Source organism: Aquarana catesbeiana, linkage group LG02 (genome assembly GCF_042186555.1).
Source record: "Aquarana catesbeiana isolate 2022-GZ linkage group LG02, ASM4218655v1, whole genome shotgun sequence".
In the NCBI taxonomy this organism is placed as follows: domain Eukaryota; kingdom Metazoa; phylum Chordata; class Amphibia; order Anura; family Ranidae; genus Aquarana; species Aquarana catesbeiana.
The window spans coordinates 667,831,667-667,855,566 of record NC_133325.1 but is presented as its reverse complement, the minus strand read 5'-3'; the positions used below and the strand labels follow the sequence as shown (position 1 = coordinate 667,855,566).

Below are 23,900 nucleotides of genomic sequence, written 5' to 3'. Positions count from 1 at the left end.
CAAAAAATCTAACACAATGTGCACTTTCTAAAGAATATAGCAAGCTGAAGACAGCAGATATACAAGTAAAACGTATGTAGGGAGATTTGTTTCATCTGTGTATCATCTGAGGCTGTTCACTTCACTGGGTATATGTGAGGATTTACATCCACTTTAAGGTTTAAACCAAATGTTTCCCTCATGGATTACAACGAAGATTTCTAAACTAGTAATAAAGATTCACATACCTGTCAGGTTAGCATAGTCAATCCTCTGCTTCATTTTGGCTTCCTCAACAAGATAGGCAGCATTTTGAGTGAGCAGAAGTTGTCTTCTCCGGGGCTTGTACCCCTTTCTGTCATACTTCACTACAGGCACTGCATACTTAAGAAAAAAAAATGTTCTCAGTTCAGTATCGCTGAGCCATATGTCCACGGATGGAACATGCCAACAATTTAACTATTGAAGTTTAATATACTAATCGAACACCTCTGGAAAAGTACATTTAAAAAAGTGGGTCAATAAAATTTGCAGTCCATGGGTGAAAATAGAGGACCTTAGGCTGGTGTTAAAGCTTTGTTAATTGATCCAATAGTACTCCATGTCCTACCATAAATTTAAACAGCATAAAAGTATATGAGAATTAAAACTAGAGAAACATAGGCTTTTTTAAATAAAAGTGGTCAGCTGCATCCTACAGGCATGGCTCACCTCTCTTAAGCCATACATACAAGGATCGAAATTCAGCCAGTTCAGCAGGGACCGGCCAAATTTTGATGCATGTATGAGCAGGCTGGTTGTACACAAGTCAATCTTTGGGTTGATTTGCGTACAACCAGCCTGTCTGGTTTATCGCGAACGATCAGTGTCGTCAGCTATAGCCGGTAACAACGATTTATATTTTTATAATTATTTACAGTTATTTATGTCCATTGTATTCTAAGACCAGGGAAGGTGCCCCGCTGTGAGAATACAATACCACAGTGGGAAGTATTCCCCCAGCCACCTCGAATGTATCTGGTTGAATGAAAAAACAATGATCATTGTATGAACTACCTTACACTTCCTCTGCACCCAAGACTGTGTTCCTTTCTCTTCTGTAGGTAAATCAATATAGCATTCACACAATGCAAAAGTGAGCACAAGCATAATCAGTAACAGGAAAAACACATTTACGTGTCCTTGTATGTATATATAATATGTACAACCAGCCTGTTGGTTTTTCACAAACGATTAATGTTGCTGGCTATAGCTGGCAACACTAATCATTGTGTTCTGCCAGCAGGGAAGGCTCTCTGCGGGCAGAACATAATAGTGCTGTGGGAGGGATTCCGTCATCAACACTGAACACTGTTGAGTGGTGGAAGGAAAGAAGATTGCATAATGTATGGCCTGATTTAGTGAAGCTCTTTTACTGCTGTCCCTTATGCTTTTGCTCAAACACTAAATGAGCACCAATTAGGAATGTAACTTAGGATGACCTTACACTAGCAGAATTTTTCTCAAAGATCCTCATTTTGAAAATGTCTCAATTTTCTAATCGTTAGAGGGGTCAAATCTTAATTGATCGCAGTGATGACAGGATTCGGAAAAGGATGGAAATAATATTTTCTGGAATAAGTTTCTATCAGTGAATGTGGTTTTCATTTGGGAAAGTCCAATCATTCTAAAATCAAATATTAAAGAAAACTGATTTTTTTTTAAGTACTTTTGAACATTCATCAAGTCAACTCTACCGTTCAAAATTTTCATATGAATGTTCATATGATCGTTTGTTCTGAAATCTACTAGAGTATACTTAAAGAATTGTAATAAAAATATACCGTTAATGTCTGGCTTTCCAATTGCTGAAGAATTTTAGTGTTGATTTCATCATTTCCTAGAAAGGAAAAAAAGGTTGTAGTATATAGAAAAATTGTAGATAGAAAGATCTTGATAAGAATTTACTTGGGCATGTGAACTTCTGGCTATATAGCAGCATTATACAGACTGGCATTTAAAGCGCTAACAATAAAAATAATACATAGGTAACAAGTGCCCGCATATTAACAGAAATAGCCATAAAAGAGTTTGAGGAGTTTCCAACAGCGACCAGAATATAATTGTCTGTGAACATACTAATATCAAATTTCCAACTGGATGCTAACCCAACAAACCATTTTCTATTTACTCCAGTTCACAGAAGTATTTTTAGAATTATGCATTTTAAAACTCTAATATTACCACTCTAAAAAATTGCAAAGATTGATTAACAAGGTAACAAGACAGATCCCTGACAGTGAAGCTTAAGCTGGCCATTGATGGATTGACATTTCGATCCATCTATGGGCAGGATTGATTGTACTGGGGTCAAACCATCGATTGGTCGTTCCATCGATTATAGCCACCAGAAGTAATCATTGTATTCTGCTGGTGGAGAATACTCCCTGGTCTTCCTGCCAGCCGAACACAATAGCATTGCGGTAGAGATTTCCCCCATCAACACAATCAGAATCAAGCAGATCTCTCTTTCAACCAGTAGCTGAAAGAAAGAAAATGGATTAATATATTGTCTGCCTTAAAAAGCAGTTAGTGTTTCTCCCTATGATATGCAAGAAAAAGTTCAGACGTGGAAGAGGGGTTGGCTTTTGACGTTGAGATCTTAATCTACACACATAAACCACTCACCAAGTCGTGTGTTTATAAAAAGCCGTGGAACACTCTGCGGATAATTGTCTTTTTTGTCCTTGAATATTTCACTGGCAACAACTTTCTGTTCCAACTGGATAGGAGGGGAAGAATAGTCAATATAGTGCAAACCATGAGCATCAGAATAAAAAGAAAGAAAATTATTAGCTGAAAAATATAAGGATAAGAAAACAAAAAACACAAGCTTAATAAAGGTAAACTAAAATGCTGCACTTGCAAATGACAGAACAGAAATATGTACCTCACTGAACTGCAAAATAAACAGAACATAATAGCAGTGGGTATTAGTGAATGCTTCGGTTTGTTCTAGACTTTTTCTTGTGACTTGCTAGGCATGATGCCTTTCTGTATTTCATGGATTTTTACACATTAACACAGACATGGAATAACTGCAGTTTAAGGATTCAAGAAATACAGTCATGCTGGACTTGACACGTAATTAGACATAGCAAGCATATGCTAGAACTATTTGTCATACATAAAAACTACAAATATATACAGCAGCGTTTTATTGATGCCATTTATTGTTGGATGCCACACACTGAGGGGGGGTGTCAGGCTGGCGCCCCCCCTCCGCCACAGAAGCAGTGACAGCGTCGCGGGGCGGGTTTAGGCAGCACAGCAGTGACAGGCAGATTAGAGGAGGGAAAGACGAGCTGCAGTGGTGTTGCAAGGGAAGGGGGGGCAGGGGTTGGTGCGGTGTGACACCACTGCACCAATGATACCCTTCTCTTGCCGCCGCGGTTTGTCTAAGTGGTCCCAGATGTCTCACACAGGTACAGCCGGAGCAGAGTGAAGCCGCCTCCCCCTCCTCTCTGTTTATCTGTACACAGGGGGAGGGGACCTGCAGTCCATGTGCCTCCTGGATGGGGTGGGTCTGCACTGAAGGGGGGGCTGTATAATGTAAAGGGGTCTAGAAGTGCAGGGTGCTGTGTAATGTAAAGGGGTGCAGGGGGCTGTGTAATGTAAAGGGGTCCAGAGGTGCAGGGGGCTGTGTAGTGTAAAGGGGTCCAGAGGTGCAGGGGGCTGTGTAGTGTAAAGGGGTGCTGTGTAATGTAAAGGGGTGCAGGGTGCTGTGTAATGTAAAGGGGTCCAGAGGTGCGGGGTGCTGTGTAATGTAAAGGGGACCAGAGGTGCAGGTTGCTGTGTAATGTAAAGGGGACCAGAGGTGCAGTTGTGGAGAGGGGGTACACACAGTAGTGACAAAGACATATTGAAGGATGCAGAGGTATGCAGGGGGCACAGTGGGGTGTTTTCACATTTTAACGTGGGGGTAGGGTGCCAGATATAGGATCCGCCCCGGGTGCCAAATGCTCTAGGTTCACCCCTGACTGCATGAGAGCTGATTGAAGGAAAGGAACACCCCCCTCTCCCTCCACATAGGCAGAGGAACAAAGGAACATGTACAGCTTTATTCTAAACAGACGAGCTCCGTGCTCATCTCCCGACACAAGTTTTTAGCTCACGTTATCTCATGTGCAGGAAAACTTTTCATGCTGATAACAGAGTACCGAAGCACCAGAAACAACACGTAGAACTTTGAAGAGAGACACATAAACACTACAGATATATGTGCTTTGCTCAAATTCTATGACTGGGGTTTACAACTTGAAACCAGATAAAACTTAAAAAAAACTTAAATTAGGATGGAAAAAAACATTCTGGGGACTTTTGGAGGAGATAAAAACATTTCGTTAGTACTTTAGCTAATGTTACCTGTTGCTTCCATTCAGGGTTAATTCTGCGGCAATACTTCCACACCATGTTGTTCATGCACATTTCCCTCAGGAGCTCAGAGGCCTAGAGAAACCAGAGAGTACAATGACTGTCTAACTTTATCTAAAAGGGGTTTTATGCAAAGCTGCATTGTTAAATCACAAAGGCTTTCCTGGGTACAGAACAATTTGTCCTCTAGAGTTGTTAAGAATGAAAATAAAATTATAATCAAACACTACATCGACAGGAGAGTTGGAGCATAAAAACAAACATCTATAAGCAAGTCAACCTCTACCCAAAAAAAAAAAAAAAAAAAAAAAAAAAAAAAAAATCGAAAATACACCATATAGACTGATTTATCTGTAATTTTATCTTCAGGAAGGATGTTGTTAAAACATTGTCCAGAATAAATTATCAGAAAGAAAAAAAAAAAAATAATCACAGCTTTGTCCATGAAACCAGATAATGAAAACATGCAACAAGCAATACCTTACTTGAAAAGTCAAAAAAGGCTTGCAAGTTAACGTTGTAATATTGCAACTATAGTAACTGAAAATACAAAATAGTTTATCTACTGTAGTTAGTAATCCATCTTCCATATTGTCAGAGATTTCAGGCCAGGGAAAGGCCACCAAGAGATACCACTGACTGAACATATGTGGAGATGGTTATTTGTGTTTAATGAAAACTCCATGAAACGATATGCATAATACACTTTATCCTGCCTATCAATAAAGACAGTGCTCTATGGAGAGAACAAGTAAATAGATATAGCATCACAAATTAATGTATCTTCTAGCTTAGTAATCACGGTGGTGTAATATCCCTTCTTACACAATATTGGCAATACAGGCAGACCTTCACAGTACTGCTTCTTTGAGAAAACAATATTGCTTGTAGCATATACTTTGCTAAGCTGGTTCACCACTGAACAGAAGACACTGTCTGCTCACCTCTCTGAGCGATGGAGGTGGCACAGGCCAGGACTTGTCCAGCACACTCTTTGGCTGATTCCGATAGAGGGTCATAAGGAATGAGTAGCGAATGTAGTCCAGGAAGTACTCATTCTCAGTGCAACGGGGTTGATTGCGGTAAATGAAGCCTTTGATAAAACTGTAGACAGATAAAAAATTTCAATTCACAAAGTGTTTACAACATAGGCACATTTTGTTACTGCACATACAGTGCCTTTCAAAAGTATTCACCCCCTTGGCATGTTTCGTGTCTTGTTGCATCACAAACTGGAATTAACATGGATTGTTTGAGGATTTACACCATTTAATTTACAGAACATGCCCACAAATTTGCTTCACAATAAAAAAAAAAAAAAAAAAAAAAAATAATCTTCAAAACAACAAATAGGACAAAATAACAGAAAAAGTCAATGTGCATAACTATTCACTCCCCTAAATTCAATACTTTGTAAAGCCACCTTTTGCGGCGATCATAGCTCCAAGTCGCTTTGGATAAGTCTCTATGAGCTTGCCTCATCTTGCCACTGGGATTTTTGCCCATTCCTCCTTGCTAAACTGCTCCAGCTCCTTCAAGTTGGATGGTTTGCGCTTGTGAACAGCAATCCAAGTCTGACCACAGATTTTCTATTGGATGGAGGTCTGGGCTTTGACTAGGCCATTCCAACACATTTACATATTTCCCCTTAAACCACTCAAGCATTGCTTTAGCAGTGTGTTTGGGGCCAATTGTCCTGCTGGAAGGTGAACCTCCGTCCTAGCCTCAAATCACACACAAAGTGGTACAGGTTTTGCTCAAGAATATCCCTGTATTTAGCACCATCCATCTTTTCCTCAACTCTGACCAGTTTCCCAGTCCCGACTGCTGAAAAACATCCCCACAGCATGATGCTGCCAGCACCATGTTTCACTGTGGGGATGGTGTTTTTTGGGTGATGTGATGTGTTGGGTTTGCACCAGACATAGCGTTTTCTTTCTTTGATGGCCAAAAAGTTCAATTTTAGTCTCATCAGACCAGAGCACCTTCCTCCATACATTTTGGGAGTCTCTCACATGCCTTTTCGCAAACTGAAAACGTGCCATTTTGTTTTTTAGTGAAAGTAATGGCTTTCTTCTGGCCACTCTGCCATAAAGCCCAACTCTATGGAGCATATGGCTTATTGCCGTCCTATGTATAGACACTCCAGACTCTGCTGTGGAACTCTGCAGCTCCTCCAGGATTACCTTAGGTCTCTGTGCTGCCTCTGATTAATGCCCTCCTTGCCCGGTCCGTGAGTTTTGGTGTGCGGCCATCTCTTGGCAGGTTTGCTGTCGTGCCATGTTCTTTCCATTTGGTTATGATAGATTGATGGTGCTCCTAGGGATCATCAAAGATTTGGATATTTTTTTATAACCTAACCCTGACTTGTACTTCCCAACAACATTGTCCCTTACTTGTCTGGAGAGTTCCTTGGTCTTCATGGCAGTGTTTGGTTAGTGGTGCCTCTTGCTTAGGTGTTGCAGCTTCTGGGGCCTTTCACAAAGGTGTGTATATGTAATGACAGATCATGTGACAATTAGATTGCACACAGGTGGACATCATTTCACCAATTATGTGACTTCTGAAGGTAATTGGTTGCACCAGATCCTTTTATGGGCTTTATAACAAAAGGGGGTGAATACATACGCACATGCCAATTATCAGTTTTTTATTTCTGAAAAATAGTTTTATGTATATATTTTTCTAATTTTAATTCACCAACTTAGACTATTGTGTTCTGATCCATCACATATAATTCAGATTAAAAAACATTGAACTAAAGGCTCTAATGTAACAAAATAGGTAAAAAGCCAAGGGGGTGAATACTTTTGCAAGGCACTGTATCTGCCCGTTAATTATAATTTTTTTTAAAATAGTTTTTATATAACCAGACAGTTAAGGTTCCATACAGTATATGAAAAGATCCATACGAATATATTGATACCCGTTACTCAGTATACATTTACCGGAACACAGCTTGTACAAAATATACAAGCACCAGTTGTACTCCCTCCCCCCAATCCCTACTGCGTACCTACAATACACCTCAGAGCCTGTACCATTTTTACCCTTACAACCGCCCCCCGCCCCCAGACAGAAATGAACAAAATCAACCACCCCAGGTCCAACAAGCGTGTGATACTACACCCACAACAAACAAATCAAACAAAGAGAGGACTGTGCGTGGGGAAGCCAGAGAGTGAGTACCCCTGTACCTGCACCAACAGAGAGGGAGTCACGCTGTACCCGCACCACCAAAGAGGGAGCCACGCTGTACCCCTGTACCCGCACAACGAGAGAGGGAACCACGCTGTACCTGCACCATCAAAGGGGGAGAAAGATGGAGCCACTGCCAGGGTACAGACGTGCTACACTACTGACCAGTCTCGGCCTGGGCAACCCAGAGCGAGTGAACGTCCAGCCGGAAGGATCACTGCTGCGGCTTCGCTGGGTCTAGTAAGAGGGCCTGTCGGCCATTATCCATTACTGTTCCTAGGGACTGAGCCATTAGGAAGTGTCTAACCTGCTGTCCTCTAGGCCTTGATCGCCACAACGAGCTCCAACGCTGGGCTCCAATCCAAAAATAGGGGGGGGGGGGGGTAACAAGTTTTACAGCACCAGGCGACACCAACTCTAGTGACGCCACTGCTTTAGTCTTAGTAGCAGGGCAGACTGAGCGGGTACCGGCAGCACTATCTGCTTGCCATCTCCAAGCTGTCACCTCTGATTATTGCCAAATGCCTGTCTTGGTGGCTCCCCTATACCTACTCCGACCTCTACACACTGCCCTGCCTATTACTGGCCTCTACACCCCGCCCTGCCTATTCCTGACCTCTACACCCCGCCCTACCTATTACTGACCTTTACACACTGGCTTACCTATTTCTGACCTTTATACACCATCCTACCTTTTACTGACCTCTATACACCATCCTACCTTTTACTGACCTCTATACACTGCCCTGCGGTTGTGGGGAACTTGCAGCGCAGACCCTTTTATTTAAATGGGTTGCGTTTGGTGAGTGGCAGTGCAGGCTTGTGGGGGCCCCAGTGCATTACTTTGCCCAGGGGCCTACAATGCTGTCGAGATGGCCCTGTCATCTGGTAGAGCGGAATATCAGTGTTAAATCGTTTTGACCACATCAAAGTCAAGCTTTCCATAAATATCCACCTCCCTCTTATGCATATGAAATAAACGTACAGGGGTATAGTATACCTGATGTAAAAATCTTCATTGGACCATCCGATCCGGAGAGGCAAGAAAAGTGGTGAGGTACGCAGCAAGCACCTCCTTCCATAACACATCAATAACTCGGGTGCAATAACGCCCCATTGGGCCCTAGCTCATTCAATTAATCTTGAGTCCCCTGTACCCAAAGCCGCATAGTATCTGGAAAACCGCTTGGCAAGATCAGGGTCAAGTAAAACAGCTAACAATTTAGTATTTTTTTAGCTGGACAACCCCACTCCCAAACTGTGCTATTGCAGCGTGACAAAGCTGTGCGTATTCTAAATTTCACATCCTAGGTACCCCGCATTTCCTGCACAACTGCTCAAAAGTGCATATTTTGCCCTTTTGAAATATGTGATGTGCATACTTAATCCCATAACGAGACCATAGAAAGCCACCTCCCATCTTAAAAAAATTCCTCTAAGAATGGGTTAAACCAGAGAGGACTATTCGGGGACATTGACAGGCATGTATCACCCAGGTTATGAGAGCATATATGAAAAATGTTCCCCAGGAGAGACAAAAAACTTCTACTTCTCTACATGACACCCCTTCCCTATAAAGCATATTAAGCAAGGCTTTATGCAATGTTGCCACTGCGGCAGCAGTTGCCACATTAGGATTCTGGGGGGAAAAAACGCCAATGGAGAAAAATCAATTGAGAAGCAAAATAATAATCCCTTAGATCTGGCATCGCCGGTCTCCCTCATGGCCAAGGGTAACTTCAGAATAGGGAACAACAGTCTAGTAGTACTAGATCCCCATAAAAAATGTAAGACTATATAGTCTTTGGTCCGATTTTTTTCCGTGATACTCACCTGTAAAATCCTTTTCTTTGAGTACATCATGGGACACAGAGTGAGGCTATTATTCCTTGCTTACTGGGACGTCCCAGAGCAATAACCTTAACAATAGCTATCAGACCTATACAGCAGCCGGCAGTACACTGCAGCCAAAAGCCGAATCCTCGGCTGCTCAAACATCCACTTGATAAAATTATGTGAACATATGCACTGAAGACCATGTAGCAGCCTTACAAATCTGAGCCACAGATACCGGATGGCGAAAAGCCTAGGAGGTGCCTACACCCCTGGTAGAATGAGCTCTCACCCTAAAAAGGGAGGAGCCCTACATTTTAGACCATAGGCCTGAATGACCTACTGGTGGACCCAATTGGCAATGGAAGCTGCCTGCCCAATCTTGGGTCCTTCTGGTAAAATAAAAAAGTTTGATCCTCGGATCTCCGCAGATCTAGACATATAAACTGACTGCTCGCACTACATTCAAGGAGTGCAGTCGTTTCTCTTCCGCCGAACGAGGCTGAGAGAAAAAAGAAGGCAAAACAATGTTCTGATTCAAATGCAAGCCCGACACCACTTTTGGCAAAAAAGGATGGAACAGGTCGTAACACGACCCTGTCGTGGTGAAGGAACAAGTATGGTTCCCTGCACGAAAGGGCCGCCAACTCCGACACCCTTCTAGCGGAGGAGATGGCCATCAGGAAGGCTAGCTGGCATGATAGGAAGGCTAGCTTGCGTGATAGCAAGACTAATGGAATTTCCTTGATGGGCTCAAATGGTTGTTTCTGTAACAGAGAGTACCAGGTTTAAGTCAAAAGGACACACAGGTGACCTAATGGGGGGGAAGCAAATGAGTTACCCCCTGCATAAAGGTTCGGATCAGTGAAAGGGAGGCTAAGGGCCTTTGGAAGAATATTGACAAGGCCAAAATCTGATCCCCGATTGTACTCAAAGCCAATTTGATTTCCACAGCCGACTGTAGAAAAGAGAATTCTCTCAATCACGACTGTAAATTGGGGTAGAATATAGGACCTTGAGACGGTAGATCTGGGTGGCGCTGAAGCATCCATGGCCCGTCTATTGCCAATCTCACAATCTCTGGGAACCAGGGCCTTCTGGGCCAGTCTGGTGCCACCAGGATGACTAGAACGCCTTCTCTCCGAATCCTGTGCAACTAATGTGGAAGGAGAGGGATCGGAGAGAAAGCATAAACCAGGGAAAACTGGTTCCATGGAACTACTAGAGCATCTGCTCTGATTGCCTGGGGATCCCTTGTTCGGGACATAAACTGCTGTAGCTTGTTAAACCTGGATGCCAATAGATCGACCTCTGGCCATCCAACACTGGCAGATTTCCCGAAACACGTTCAGGTGTAGGGAGCATTCCCCCTGGTGGCCGAGATAATCTGCCTTCCAGTTCTCTACTCCTTGGATATGGACCGCCGATAAAACCGGCACATGTCCTTCTGCCCAGGTTAATATGTGGTTCACCTCCTCCTGAGTTGAACGGCTCCTGGTACCACCCTGGTGGTTGATATAGGCCACTGCCGTGGCATTGTCTGGCTGAACACCGATGGGGCAGTCCTGAAGTTCCACCATCCAGGACCATAGGGCCAGACATACCGTACCACCCAGAGCCTGCCCAGGGTCTTGATGGGCAGGCTCTGCCCTTGACCATCTCCCCATAGCCCCTGGGTCACTCCCCAGCCCAAGAGACTGGTGTCTGTGGTCAGTACTCTTCCAAGACACCGGGAGGAAGGATATTCCCTTTTGCAGGTTCGGATCCTGCAACCACCAGCTTAGGCTTAAGCGTGCCCGGGGAGATAAAGACATGGAGTAATCCAGGGCTTTTAAAGGCAAAAAGAACCGCGCTAAAAAATAACTCAATTAAGTGTATATAAAAAACAGACAAGCAGCAGCATGAAGTGGGATACACACAAAAAGTAACATTAAAAAGAGAGAAGCTGCGCTAGAGTCTCAATCAAGTCAAGGCATATAAAGTCCATAATAAATCACTATTTCTTCTTAATGGCACCACAGTGATTATACACAAACAGGAGAGTGCCCAGCCACCATAACAAAGACCTGTTTACCAGATGGCAAGCATAAAGGGCAGATGGCTATAACCCAGCCACGTCCTTTAGCTTTCAGATGTCAATCAAAACCGGTTTCAGCAGACTGGATGGTGCAAATCTCTCTCTCTCACCGTCTATGGTGTCCGTACTTAGGTAAGTGCCCCAAAAAGAGAAGACAAACCATAGCGTAATACAGTCCAAATACTTTATTTAAAAAAGATATTACACTTACATCTGTAGGTTGAATATCGCATGTGTTAAAAACAATGCCGGCCGGCAACAAACGGAGCCCGTCCTCCTAGTAAATTCGTGTGGTGACGTCTGAACTGTGAACAGGTTCGAATAAAACCCTGTACCTTTTTCGGACACCGGAACCTGTATAATCACTCCCCGATGCACTAATTGCTCTAGTGCTTGAAACCATGTTTCTTTTTGGAGGATCCTGAGGAACGTTGGATCTTAAAAACCTCTGAGGAGGAAACTTCCCCAGTTCCAGCTTGTAACCGCAGGACACGGTTGGGATGACCCACTCGTCCTGCACCACTGTTCTCCAAATGTCCACAAATTGGAGCAGCCCCCCCCCAACCCGATAGAGTGGGGATGCCTCCTCAAAAGGAGAGCTTGGTGCCGGGTTTAGAAGATTTCTGGACCCAGGGTTTTTTCTGGGTCTGCGGTTTGCCCCAGACTCTATCGCCCTGTTGGCGGCAGAATTGCCTTGACACTGAAATACCTAAGGATGTCCCAGAGGTTTTAAATGGAAGCCTGGTCCTTCTCTTTACAGGAAGTAAAGAACTCTTACCTGCGGAAATCTTTTGAATGTACTTGTCCAGATCATCAAACAATCCCCATGGAAGGGGAATCCTGCCAATAAGTTCATAAGCCACACAAGTCTGCGCATGTGTACAGACAGGGGAGCTAGACGAGAGACTTGCTTTATAGAATCCTTTAGGGCATCTACAGCAAAAGGAATATCTGCACCATTTTCAGCGAGATCATCCTCCTGGTTACCTGGTTAGGCCTATCAGGCCGCCTGATTTGATCCTTTAAGGACTGACAGACTCCAATTGCTGTGACAGCTGGCTGAATAGCTGAACTGGCCAAAGAAAAGGAAACCTTTATTATGACACCAGTTTGTCAATAGGGTCTTTCAAGCCCTGTGCATTATCCACTGGACAAGTTAGGTTCTTGTTTAAGGAAGAGACTGCCGCATCTACGGCTGGCGTGCTCCATTTCTTTTCCTCCATGGGATATAAAAGGCAAAACCTCTTAGGAGGAACAAAAATCCTGTAAGGATGTTCCCAATCAGTATACACCGCCTGTTCCAAAGGTGGGTACAATGGGAAAACCTGTGCAGCCTAAGGAGGCTTCAGGGAGCCCAAAGAGGACAAGGGAGGCTTAGAAACCCCTGCAGGAGGTAACTTAAAGGCAGAAAAATCCATCTCAGTAAGAGTCTGGATCAAAAGTCTCTGCGACTCAGAGGCAGACACCAACTGGACATCTTCTTGCCCAGATTGCTCAGAAGCAGAACTCATCTACCAGGCCCTCCACAAAATCCTTGGCATTTAGCTCTTCCCCATCCTTAACCCATTCCTGCTCCAAATTAGGAGGCTCAGGGGAGGAGGATCTGTCACGCATCTTGTCACCTTGCGGGATGGAGGCAATCATGCAAGCAATCCTGTGCTCTAACCCGTCTAGGGCTGAGGACAGTTCATCCCTGGTGATGGAGGCTGAAGCAGCAGCGTTGACTGTAGGCAAAATACCAGAGAGGCACAGTGGCCAGATTGCCCGGAAGCCTCTTAGGGCATTAAACACTAGGATTTCAAATAGGGTCATCCTACTGACGTAGGTGTGCCCTTTCCTGTAGTGTTAGCCCTGCTGCTCTTTTTTGAAGACATTGCAAGCCACAAAAAGGGGAGTACCTGGGTTTAGTATTTTACCCCAGAAGGGAGACCCTATAATAGTGCTCACCAAGCCCCTAGGCAACAGTCCTGCTAAGCTCTTCAGCTTGCCAACCAAGACCTAGTGACTCACGTGACCCAGGTAAGGAGGAATGAACTGCTGAGAGCAAAAAGGTTTTCAGAACCCGCTCTGTGTCCCACAGCTGTTCCCTGGAAGCGTCGCATGTCAGCCACTCTCAGCTTAAATAAGATGGCTTTGCACCTGCGCACCCATCCACAAAAGAAAAAAAATACTTTTTCCAACAGTCAACCCCAAACTCCACCCTGCGGTCACCGCTAGATTGACAGATTGTATATAGTAAAATGAATTCATTAAAATACAAGCTATAAAATGGTGCCAGGTTTATAGCTTGTATTATAATGAATTCATTTTACTATATTCTGTACTTTTCATGTTTTTTATCATGTACTGTTTATTATTACAATTATGTATAATACTTTTTTAATTTTTTTCTATTATTGTCCTTTGTACCAATCATGTTCTTCTATGTATAAACATTAAATATGTGACTGTTGTGCATTGAATATGTTTATATCGTGCCTATATTGTACACACAAAATATTTATTTAGTTTATTCATTATAGGGACTACCCATTGGGGACTGGTTACAATTAATAGTGTTTACAAATATACCAAAGTTACAATATCCTTTACCCACAGAGACACACCTCACTTAAAGTCCTGCATCCACTTCTTTTCATTTGTTTGCAATTAGTGTCTTTCCCACTCTTAGGTAACAAGACCACAAGGGCCTCTCAAAGAAGGCGCCAAACTACCCTCCCCTCTCGCTGTGTTAAACACCTGCAATAAGCGAGGAGGCTGCAACTCACTAAAGGTTCCTTACCACTCTGAGGGCAAGCTATCCAGGCCCGGAGATTTGACAGGAGAAAAGGAAACACTAGCCACCTCAACTTATTCCAAGCAAATGCCCGATCATCACCTCAACTTATTCCAAGCAATCCCCGATCATCTTCAAACAACACAGGAAGGGCCATCTCTGCTAAATAAGTGGACCGGGTGGACCAATTTGTAGAGGCACAGGACATGTACAGAACTTTATAAAAATGAACAAAGGCCTGCAAAATATCATTAGTCACTCACGTCTCCACCATGTGGGGAATGAATAGCAGGTATATGCACAGGTACATAGTGAGGTTGGGCCAGATAAGCCAGCACACGCCCATTCTTGTCCCCAAAACTCAAAAATATGCCTCCTCTGGGCCATCATATCCTTGGTAGTCTGGTTACACAAGACAGAGCAGTAAACAGGAGTCACCTCTTGCCACTCTACCAACCTACTCTGGGTAGGTTCACAAGCGTGGGCAGCCGTCTCCCTCTCCTTCACCATGGAAGCCATCTAACATCTAAAGCCATGTACCTCTGCAATAAACACCACCTCAAAGTGGCTTTAAATGCTTTCCACTGACGCAATTGTGACCCACTGTCCGCTTTCGCCACTCAGTAATGACAAATAGCTTGCGTGCATTTGATCTTCACCTACTTCCTGCAACCAATAGGCCTCCATTTGCCAGTGACAGATACCCTGCCAGACTCCCAATTTAAGATGAAGAGACATAGGTGAGTGATCAGAAATCACTCTGGGCAGATAATGGACTGAATCAAAACAGACCCAACCCCCCTCCTCAGCCAGTATGGTGTCCATTCTGGATAACAACTTGTGCGTCTCAGAGTAACAAGAATATTAACTAATAGGGTGTTTATAGCTCCAAATAGCCTGAAATCCATTAGGTAGACAACCACACCACAATGGGGACAGAAGAGCCAACAGATCCCGTCATCCTATCCAGGGAGGGATCTGCAACTGCGTTAAAATCTCTCAAAATAATTCTTCCCTTGAGCGACCACCAAGGAGGCTTTAAGCAGGTCATCCAAATGCGTAATCAAGAAGAGGTACATAGACATTGACCAGAGTTAAAAGAAAAAAAAATTTCCACACTTTGATAACCAAAACATATCGCCCATATGGGTCTGTTTTAACAGCATGTATAGATATGGGGAGCGCCTTTGTCACCAACGTCGACACTCCGAGCGTATGAGGAAAAAGTAGCATGATGAGCCCTTTTTGAAGGGAGGATCCTGGAGCCCTGTAAATGAGTCTATTGCAAGAAGATCACATGTGGTTTATGCTTTGAGATATTCAAACATCAATGAGCATTTGAATTTTGAGTGAACTCCCTGGACATGCTAGGACACCATGTACAGAGTTAACGCCATCGCTTGCAATGGAGGAGAATGTCACAGAGAAGCATTAAAAAGGACCACAAACATTCTAAGCCTGCCAGAGCTCCAGGATCCCACACAAGGCATAGACCCACAACATCAGCGGGTACATAGGAATGAGTAGCAGGGACATTAAGTAAAGCACACACACTTCCAGGACCATAAGAAACTAACTCAAGTCCAAACAATAACTGTAAGCAAAACAAAGCCCCATAACCCTGCACCGAGCCCAAACTTGCCACATGCTTCATGTCCGTAACCAAAAACGGTGAATAGGGAAGGTGAGACTCCAGAGGGAATCTCACGGGCCCGTACAGGATAACGGCAACAGTTCCAGAAAGTTCAAAAGTCTTTTAAAAGGAGCACTTAGTGAATTGGTAAAAAATAAAAAGGAAAAAATGTAAACATGTAAACCGTACTGAAAATAAGTAAAATATACTGAGCAGAAGACAGTCTCAAAACATCTAAAAAAAAAAAAAAAAAATCAGGAGCAGAGTACAAAAGAGACAGGGCCTTATAAAATCAGCAACCTTGGCCAGTTGTGACACACAATTAACTTGAAAGAAACATGCCCACTTCTTCATGCAGCAAAAAACAACAAGCAACAGCTTCAGGGAGGCCATGGGGAAGTACCTCCGCGTGGGCTGTAAGGAGCATTCAGCCATCCAGAAGCTTCAGTGGGGGTTACGAAAAAATGGGCTTTCCCCCCCTATCCACCACCCACAGTTTAGCTGGGTACAGCATGCTGTAGATCAGTGGTTCTCAACCTCAGTCCCCAAGTACCCCCAACGGGACATGTTTTGCGGAACTTCGCTTAGATAAAATAGCTCTTATCAATACCGGGTCATTGATATTGATTTAAAGCAGCTGTGCAAAGTAAAGGAAAACCTGAAAACATGGCCCTTTGGGGGTACTTGAGGACTGGGGTAAAGAACCACTGCTGTAGACCATATTAAGATCTGAGATCCTTCTTCACTTGCTGAAAACTAGCCCACTGCTTCTGGGTAGCATATGACAGCTGTTAAATTCCAGCTCAGAACAATTTTTCAAAGCCCTTAGGAGGTTTTTCCGGTCATGAAAATACAGGATCTTTGCAATCATGTGAGGAGGGATCACCTGGAAGACTTTTTCCTAGCTGGAATACGATGGGCCCGTTCAATGTCAAACAGGCGGGGGAAGGTGGCCACCTCCATGTTTGCCTTACGCCATCCCTCCAGGAAATCTTAAAGTTGCCGACCCTCCACAAAGCCCACCAGTCTGACAGTATTTCTGCGCATACGATCTCCCATATCCACCATTTTCAAAGCAAGCTCAGAAAGGGCCTTTTTAGCAATCTAGGCTGCAGTGTCTAGGAGTCTGACTGTATCTTCAAAAGTACTGAAATGTTGCTCCGCGGCAGCCGTTCACTCCCTCACTTTCTGCGCATCCTGCTTCAGAAAGGAGAATTCAAGCTTCAGGCCCTCTATAGGATCTGTTAGTGTAGATTGACAGAGTTGTATGGCAGCCATAATTTGTCTTAGTGAGGGTTCAGGTTCTCTCTCCCCACCTTCTCACATCTATCAGGCCAGGTGTCAAGCCTCTCCAATGACTTACCCCTGATTTTCAGTCTGTTCCGTGGGGGGCAAAGGGCAGTCCCCCCCCCCCCCCCGTCCAGGGGCAGCATTGGCCTCCATGCCACTATTCACTGGCTGCATGCTATGTAGCTCCACATCTGTGGCCTCATGGCTGTTTAGGGATCCCCGGGATAACCTAGCAAGCCCATCTCCTAGCAATTTAGCAGCAGCCTGCCCTTATTTGACCATCGCCGCGGTCCCCAGCTGATCACCAAGCCAAAGGGAGTAAACAGCTACCCCGTTCACAGGATCTCCCCAGAATCTGAGACTAGCAGACTGAGCTCTCTCTCCACGCTGCTCACATGTCCAGAGCTGGCTCCGCCCCATCTGTCCACTATTTATTGCTACCACATATTTGGCTAATAATCTTACACTAATTTTACAGTAAATTCAATTAAGCAGTTTAACTGAAATTTGGGCATTGTGGTATTCACCTGCAAAGATCCCAACTGTCCCTGATTTGGAACAAAGTCCCTCATTTGTCCCTTATTTTGGTCTGATCTATATAGTTGTAAATAAAATGCACTATTTATCTTTCAAAGTGTTTCACAGTGCTAAACCTTTCATCCAATTCCTAAATGACTGCATTTGTAAATTTTAAAAGCCAGTATAAAAAGGTTTAAAAAAAACAAAACAAAACAAAACAAAAAAAAAAAAACAAACTTGCGGGTATAACTTTATTTGTAGAATTCTCCTTTAAGGGGGTGTGACAGGGGGTGTGTCCTATGCCTACATACTTTTGCTCATAGGTGCCCCTCGCTCCCATCCCAAAAAGTTGTGAGGTATGCACCTGGAGTACACACAACATATGTTAGGTAAAACAGTATCATGTAAAGCCAATTTCCAGCTTTACTTCCACTTTAAATATTGTTTATTTATTACAGGTACTTATATAGCGTCGTCAATTTAGGCAGCGCTTTACACATCTATTGTACATTCACATTAGTCCCTGCCCTCAAGGAGCCTACAATCTAAGGTGCCTAACTCACATTCATATACACACATACTAGGGCCAATTTAGACAGGAGCCAGTTAACCTACCAGCATGTCTTTGGACTGTGGGAGGAAACTGGAGTACCTGGAAGAAACCCACAAAGGCACAGGGAGAACATGCAAACTCCAGGCAGGTAGTGCCATGGTTGGGATTTGTACCAACGACCCTAGTGCTTCTATGCAGAAGTGTTAACTGCTTAGCCACTGTGATAGTTTGTTTGGGCTAAGCTGGCCCAAACAAAATATTTCCAACACGTGCGACCGCTGGGCATGCTGTATAAAGCCTCAGCTACATACAGCACTGTCTACCAACTATAGGACACAAATATCTATTTCCACGCTTGGAAGAAAATTCAATCAGGCTGAACAACACTTAGCCATCCATAGCAGTTTTGTTTTCTCTGAATGAATACAAGCAGGACATCATGGTGGAGAAGGGTTATTTGTCAGCACTCGACAATTATGTAAACTGATGTATGTGGCTGGACAGGAATGCTCATTACTGTTATCAAGCTCTATGATCTGGAACATTATTTATACATTTTATATGCAGAAGATTTATTCCTTCCCATTTTATCTGGAAACATTCCACTGCTAGGTGAATTTGTGAGTGCATAAAACTGGAGTCACTTCCTTTCATAGGAAGCATATTTTATGCAAAGATCTATTCTTAACATCTCTAAATCTAGATAAAAAAAGGTAAGATCGAGTAAGATCAAGTGCTACCCCTTTTAGTGTTTTTTTCCCTTTTTCTAAACGTAGATCTATGTTCATCCCAAACATTTTTAAAATTCACTTGTTTATGGAGTCAATAGTTGCTGGAAGTCTGTTTCAAGCGTCAACAAATTTTTTGGCAAATTCTAAGGCTAGTTTTGAACTTTCCTCCTGTTAGTTTGAGGTCATGCGGCTGCATTCTTGATCTTAGCTTCATATGAAAAATACTGATTCTGAACTTTATACACATCCTTAATGTGATAAGGGGGCAGGGAGCCTGGTCCCCAACCAGGCCTCCCCAGAGGAGTAGGGCAATTGGACTATCTCATTACAGGTGTAATGGGGGTGAGCTCAAGTATATAGGCAATTATATAAAATACAATTGGACTTAATGCCTATAATCTCAGCTTTCCGATGGAATGTAGTCAGTCCAAGATTAATTTCCTAGATCTGCAAATTAATGTTGGCCAGGATGGGGTTTTACATTCATCCTTATATCGTAAGCCTTCTGCAGGCAACACTATTTTACACGCTACCAGTGCACACCCTCAGTCATTATTGGACAGTATTCCCTTTAGTCAGTTTTTAGGACTTAGGAGAAACTGTACCTTAGATTCTGACTTCCATCTTGCGGCCAATGATTTATATGACAGACTACTCCAACGAGAATATAAATCGGTCTCTACTTAAAAGGGCCTTTAATAGAGTAACTAAACGTAATAGACATGATCTTATTCATTCAACAAAGTCCGTTAAACCTGACCAACCGGTCAGGATTATTACTCATTTCTCTAAACAGCATATCCAAATGAGGCATTTTTAGTAAATTGATGGCTGATAATACCATCAAAAAATTTATAAAATCCTATCCAGAGATTACATATAGACGTGCCCCTTCTATGAGGGCTTGTCTAGTCAACAGCCACCACATGTGTAGAAACCCAGTGGATTATTCTACTGTTGGTACCTTCCCATGTGGTGGTTGTGAGATATGTCCTTTTATCATCAACTCCAGAGATATCGTTCTCGCTAATGGTCAGCTTAATCTTGTGTCATCTATGATCCTGGTGCTGTTCGCTTTGCTGCACTTGAGCATGTACCCTTACATGCCCGAGGTGGTGACATTGACACCACTTTGCTTCAGCTAGAGACTAGATGGATACACAATTTGGATGCCATCAAATTTCCTGGGCTAAACGAATATATTAGCTTCAAATCTTTTCTATAGATTTATAATAATTAAATTTTGCTATGATTTATTCGATCCCTTATATGTTTATTTTGTAATCCTTATGTATATTCATTTCTGGCCCTCGATGGTTCCCAACTGACTGCCTAAGGCCCTCACTCTTTCTTCCATCATGCCTTTCTCCCATCTCCGCATCTGCCCTTTCGCTGCTTCCTTGATCCCCCTTACACTCTTGGGATCAATACAGAAACTGCTCTGGATGTGTTTTGTTGAACTAGTGTCTTTAATTATCATTACCATTACTGTTGTATCTACTTTTCAATATTGTCTGTTATTTTCCACCCATTTTGTATTTTGCATGTTGAGATTTTGGTATTTTAGGTATAGTACTTATTATGTATTAATATATTGATAGGTTCTTATCTATTTGTTTAATTGAGTGTTTTTTTTTACCTCTGAGCGATTAATCGCATGGACCCATTGTCATGTATATGGAGCACTACATGACTACCACTGTACCTTCTACCCTTGCCCCTCTGCCTCGGTCCCCCCGTTCCCATTTTCTGACTGCCCCGCCTCCCCCTCATCACTTGTTCGGGCGCCGTCTTGTATCCCGGGGGCGACATCCTTCTACAGCCTTTGGCTGTATGGATACCCAAGGGCTGACTGTCTTTGACAGCTGGCCCGCCCCTTCGGCCCTTGTTTACGCCCCCCCGTCTGTTCAATTTACATTGGCCTTTTTTACTTTCCTCCTCTGGGGGGCGGAGAATTTCCCTTCTCTCCACCTTCTTTGGAAGGCCTGTGCGTTGACCACACCCCTGTCTGCCATCCTCGCATGGTTCATACCATGTGATTCAGGTCACTCTCGGCACCATGGGTATTGTAGGCAATTGTTCCTGGACACTGCGCAGGTGCACGGATCTCATTATTAATGCTTCTAAAGTATAAACCTTATTGCCTATTTAGATTTTTCATCTGTTAACAAATTTCCCAGCTCTAAAAGATTCAAGTACAACATTCTGACAATGCTCAGTGCCCTTTTTCATTTTTCTCACCATTAATGGGCTTGGTATGTATTGAGGCTTTTTAGACCTTTTTAATATCATTAAAACTTTATTGCTTCCTTTTGAATATTTTTTTTTTTCGTGTTTACAGGCATTTTTACAGGCATCCCTTATAGGCCCTCTGCAGCCAATTACAGGGCTGAGTGTGATTGCCGTCCCTGGCTGCTTGATTACGCCTGCCTCGCCCCGGGGACTTGACGGGGTACATTCCAGATTATGAGTACTTTGGGGATTTATTTTCATCACTTGGCAGCTCCCCCTCCTCTTTGGGTGGGGTTTGGGACTTTTGAGGTAACTGCTGGACAGGATGGTGGATACTATATTGATTAATCGTTCAGTAATATATACTATGATGTTATATACATGTATATTTTGTCTCAAATTTACCTTGTGACTCTTTTTTTTCCTTTTTAGAGTCAAAAATTATTTTCTGTTATATTCTATTCTCCTGATGAAGCCAATGTTTTGGTGAAACTAGTAGGGAAGAATTGACCTGCTACTACCATTCAACATCATTGGTGTCAGTCAACAGAATAACTGTCTATACTGTGGTTCTAAATTATGTAGTTTTGTTTTTAAATTTGACACTATTAAAATTTTATATTTTTACTGTATTAATTGTGCTTAATTGTCCTTGGCACCGCTATAATCCCCTTCCCTATGCTCTGTATTACATTTTTTGATTCAGGGTGAGGTGCCGTATCTATTCAGACACACCATCCACCAGCTTTTCTTTTCCATAAAATACAAAAGTTTAATACAAAATCAATAACACATTAACACACGCGAGCATTAAATTACAAATTAAAAACATTGGTAACAATCCATGTATATCACCAGGATAATGATCCCCTAACGGGGAAGATCACAGTGGGATAGTTGATCACTGATAACAGTTAAACTAGTTTCGCTGACTACTGCGATATCTGTAATTTGATTAACAATTGATCAATGGCAATATAATTGACCAAGAACATAGGAAGTAACAGTATTTAATACAATATGTCAGTTACACATTATGTTTGTAGGTAGAGGGGCAAAAGCGAGATTGCTTACACACATCCACATCCCAGCAGGCACGGTGCACAAGGCGTCACCAATAAGAGTCTCCCATGGCGACTAAGGGAGACTAAAAGAACAATGAGCTGGGATTTGAATAGAATAAGGCAGATAAAAAGGTGAACCATGTACTTGGAGGAAACTAAAAAATATGGGAAAGTGACTAAAGTGATTAAATTTGATGGAAAACTACAAGGAAAAGGATGCGACTGTGAAGCTCAAGTTGGGTAAAAAGCAACGCATAATGAGTGAAGGTGTGAAAGGAATTAATTGAATGTGATAGGTTGAGGTTGAAAAGACCCCACACAAGGAGAAAGGGGGGAAAAAAATTTGGAGGGCGAAGGGGTGGATGAAGAGGGATAGAGAAGGAGAGAAGGTGGGTGATGGAAAGGATAAAGGTAGGAATAAGGGAGAGAAAAAGGAGAGGGGGGGGAGGAAAGGAAAAAAAAACAGAGGGGGGGAAAAAGGTGGGGGGGAGTTGTAGGTTGGGGGTTTTTGTTTTGAATGACTATGGAAACTGGAACAGGGGGAAAAGAGTGCGAAAAAGGGAAGAGAAGGGGGGGGGGGGGGGGGGGGAGTGTGGTTGGTGAGGGAAGGGAAAAGGAAAGGGAAAGGGGGAGGAAAGAAAAAAAAGGAAAGGGGGGAAAAAGAAAAACAGAAAAACAAAAAAAGAATGTGAAAGAAAAAGGGAGGAGAAGGGAGGGGTAGGAGAAGGGAGGGGTAGGAGAAGGGAGGGGGAGGAGAAGGGAGGGGGAGGAGAAGGGAGGGGGAAGGAGAGGGGAGGGAAAAAGGGGGGGGGGGGGGGGAGGGACGAAGAAAAAACCAGGAAGGAGAAAAAGAAAAAGGAAGGGAAGGGGGATTGTGACAAACAAATCCAAGTAAAAGTGACTAAAAGTGAGAGTATATGAAATGAGACATGGTACAGTGAGGACGGAAAGTATTCAGACCCTCTTAAATTTTTCACTCTCTGTTATATTACAGCCATTTGCTAAAAACATTTCAGTTCATTTTTTTTCTCATTAATGTACACACAGCACCCCATATTGACAGAAAAACACAGTATTGACATTTTTGCAGATTTATTAAAAAAGAAAAGCTGAAATATCACATGGTCCTAAGTATTCAGACCCTTTGCTGTGACACTCATATAACACGCACCCCAAGTTTAGGATGGAATTTTAAGGAAAAAAACATTTAAATGCCCATAATGCAGCCTTGTCAATGTCATTGCAGCCCTGTGTCATTGCAGCCCTGTGTCATTGCAGCCCTTGCAGCACTGTGTCATTGCAGCCCTTGCAGCACTGTGTCATTGCAGCTACAGGTATTTAAAATTGGCACCGATCATCGGCTGTGTCCGCCCTGTAGTGTGCAGGCGCTGAGGAGACTCCGAAAATCTCCGAACCATAACAGCTGATCGTAAGCCGGCGCCGACATACACAAAGCCGAGTGTGCTCGGCTAGTCTCGGCTCCTCTCGCAGTCCCGCCCCTATGATGGACATAACACAAGTCCAATGGCGGGACTGGGCGTGACTGTGAGCGGAGCTGAGACTAGTCGAGCACACTAGGCTTTGTGTATGTCGGCGCGATCG

At 43.3% G+C, this 23,900-nt stretch overlaps 1 protein-coding gene across 6 annotated transcripts in view; it reads right to left on the bottom strand.

Moving 5' to 3' along the window:
- MYO1C (myosin IC) overlaps positions 1 to 23,900 on the bottom strand; it is a 333,223-nt gene that overhangs the window by 20,965 nt on the left and 288,358 nt on the right. For all 6 annotated transcript variants that reach the window (XM_073616641.1, XM_073616644.1, XM_073616642.1 and 3 more), the window contains exons 24-28: positions 5,337 to 5,496; positions 4,384 to 4,467; positions 2,647 to 2,740; positions 1,803 to 1,858; positions 228 to 363 (exon numbers count right to left, since the gene is read on the bottom strand). In XM_073616641.1, coding sequence (XP_073472742.1) covers positions 228 to 363; positions 1,803 to 1,858; positions 2,647 to 2,740; positions 4,384 to 4,467; positions 5,337 to 5,496 — 530 coding nt within the window. The remainder of the gene's footprint in view (positions 1 to 227; positions 364 to 1,802; positions 1,859 to 2,646; positions 2,741 to 4,383; positions 4,468 to 5,336; positions 5,497 to 23,900) is intronic.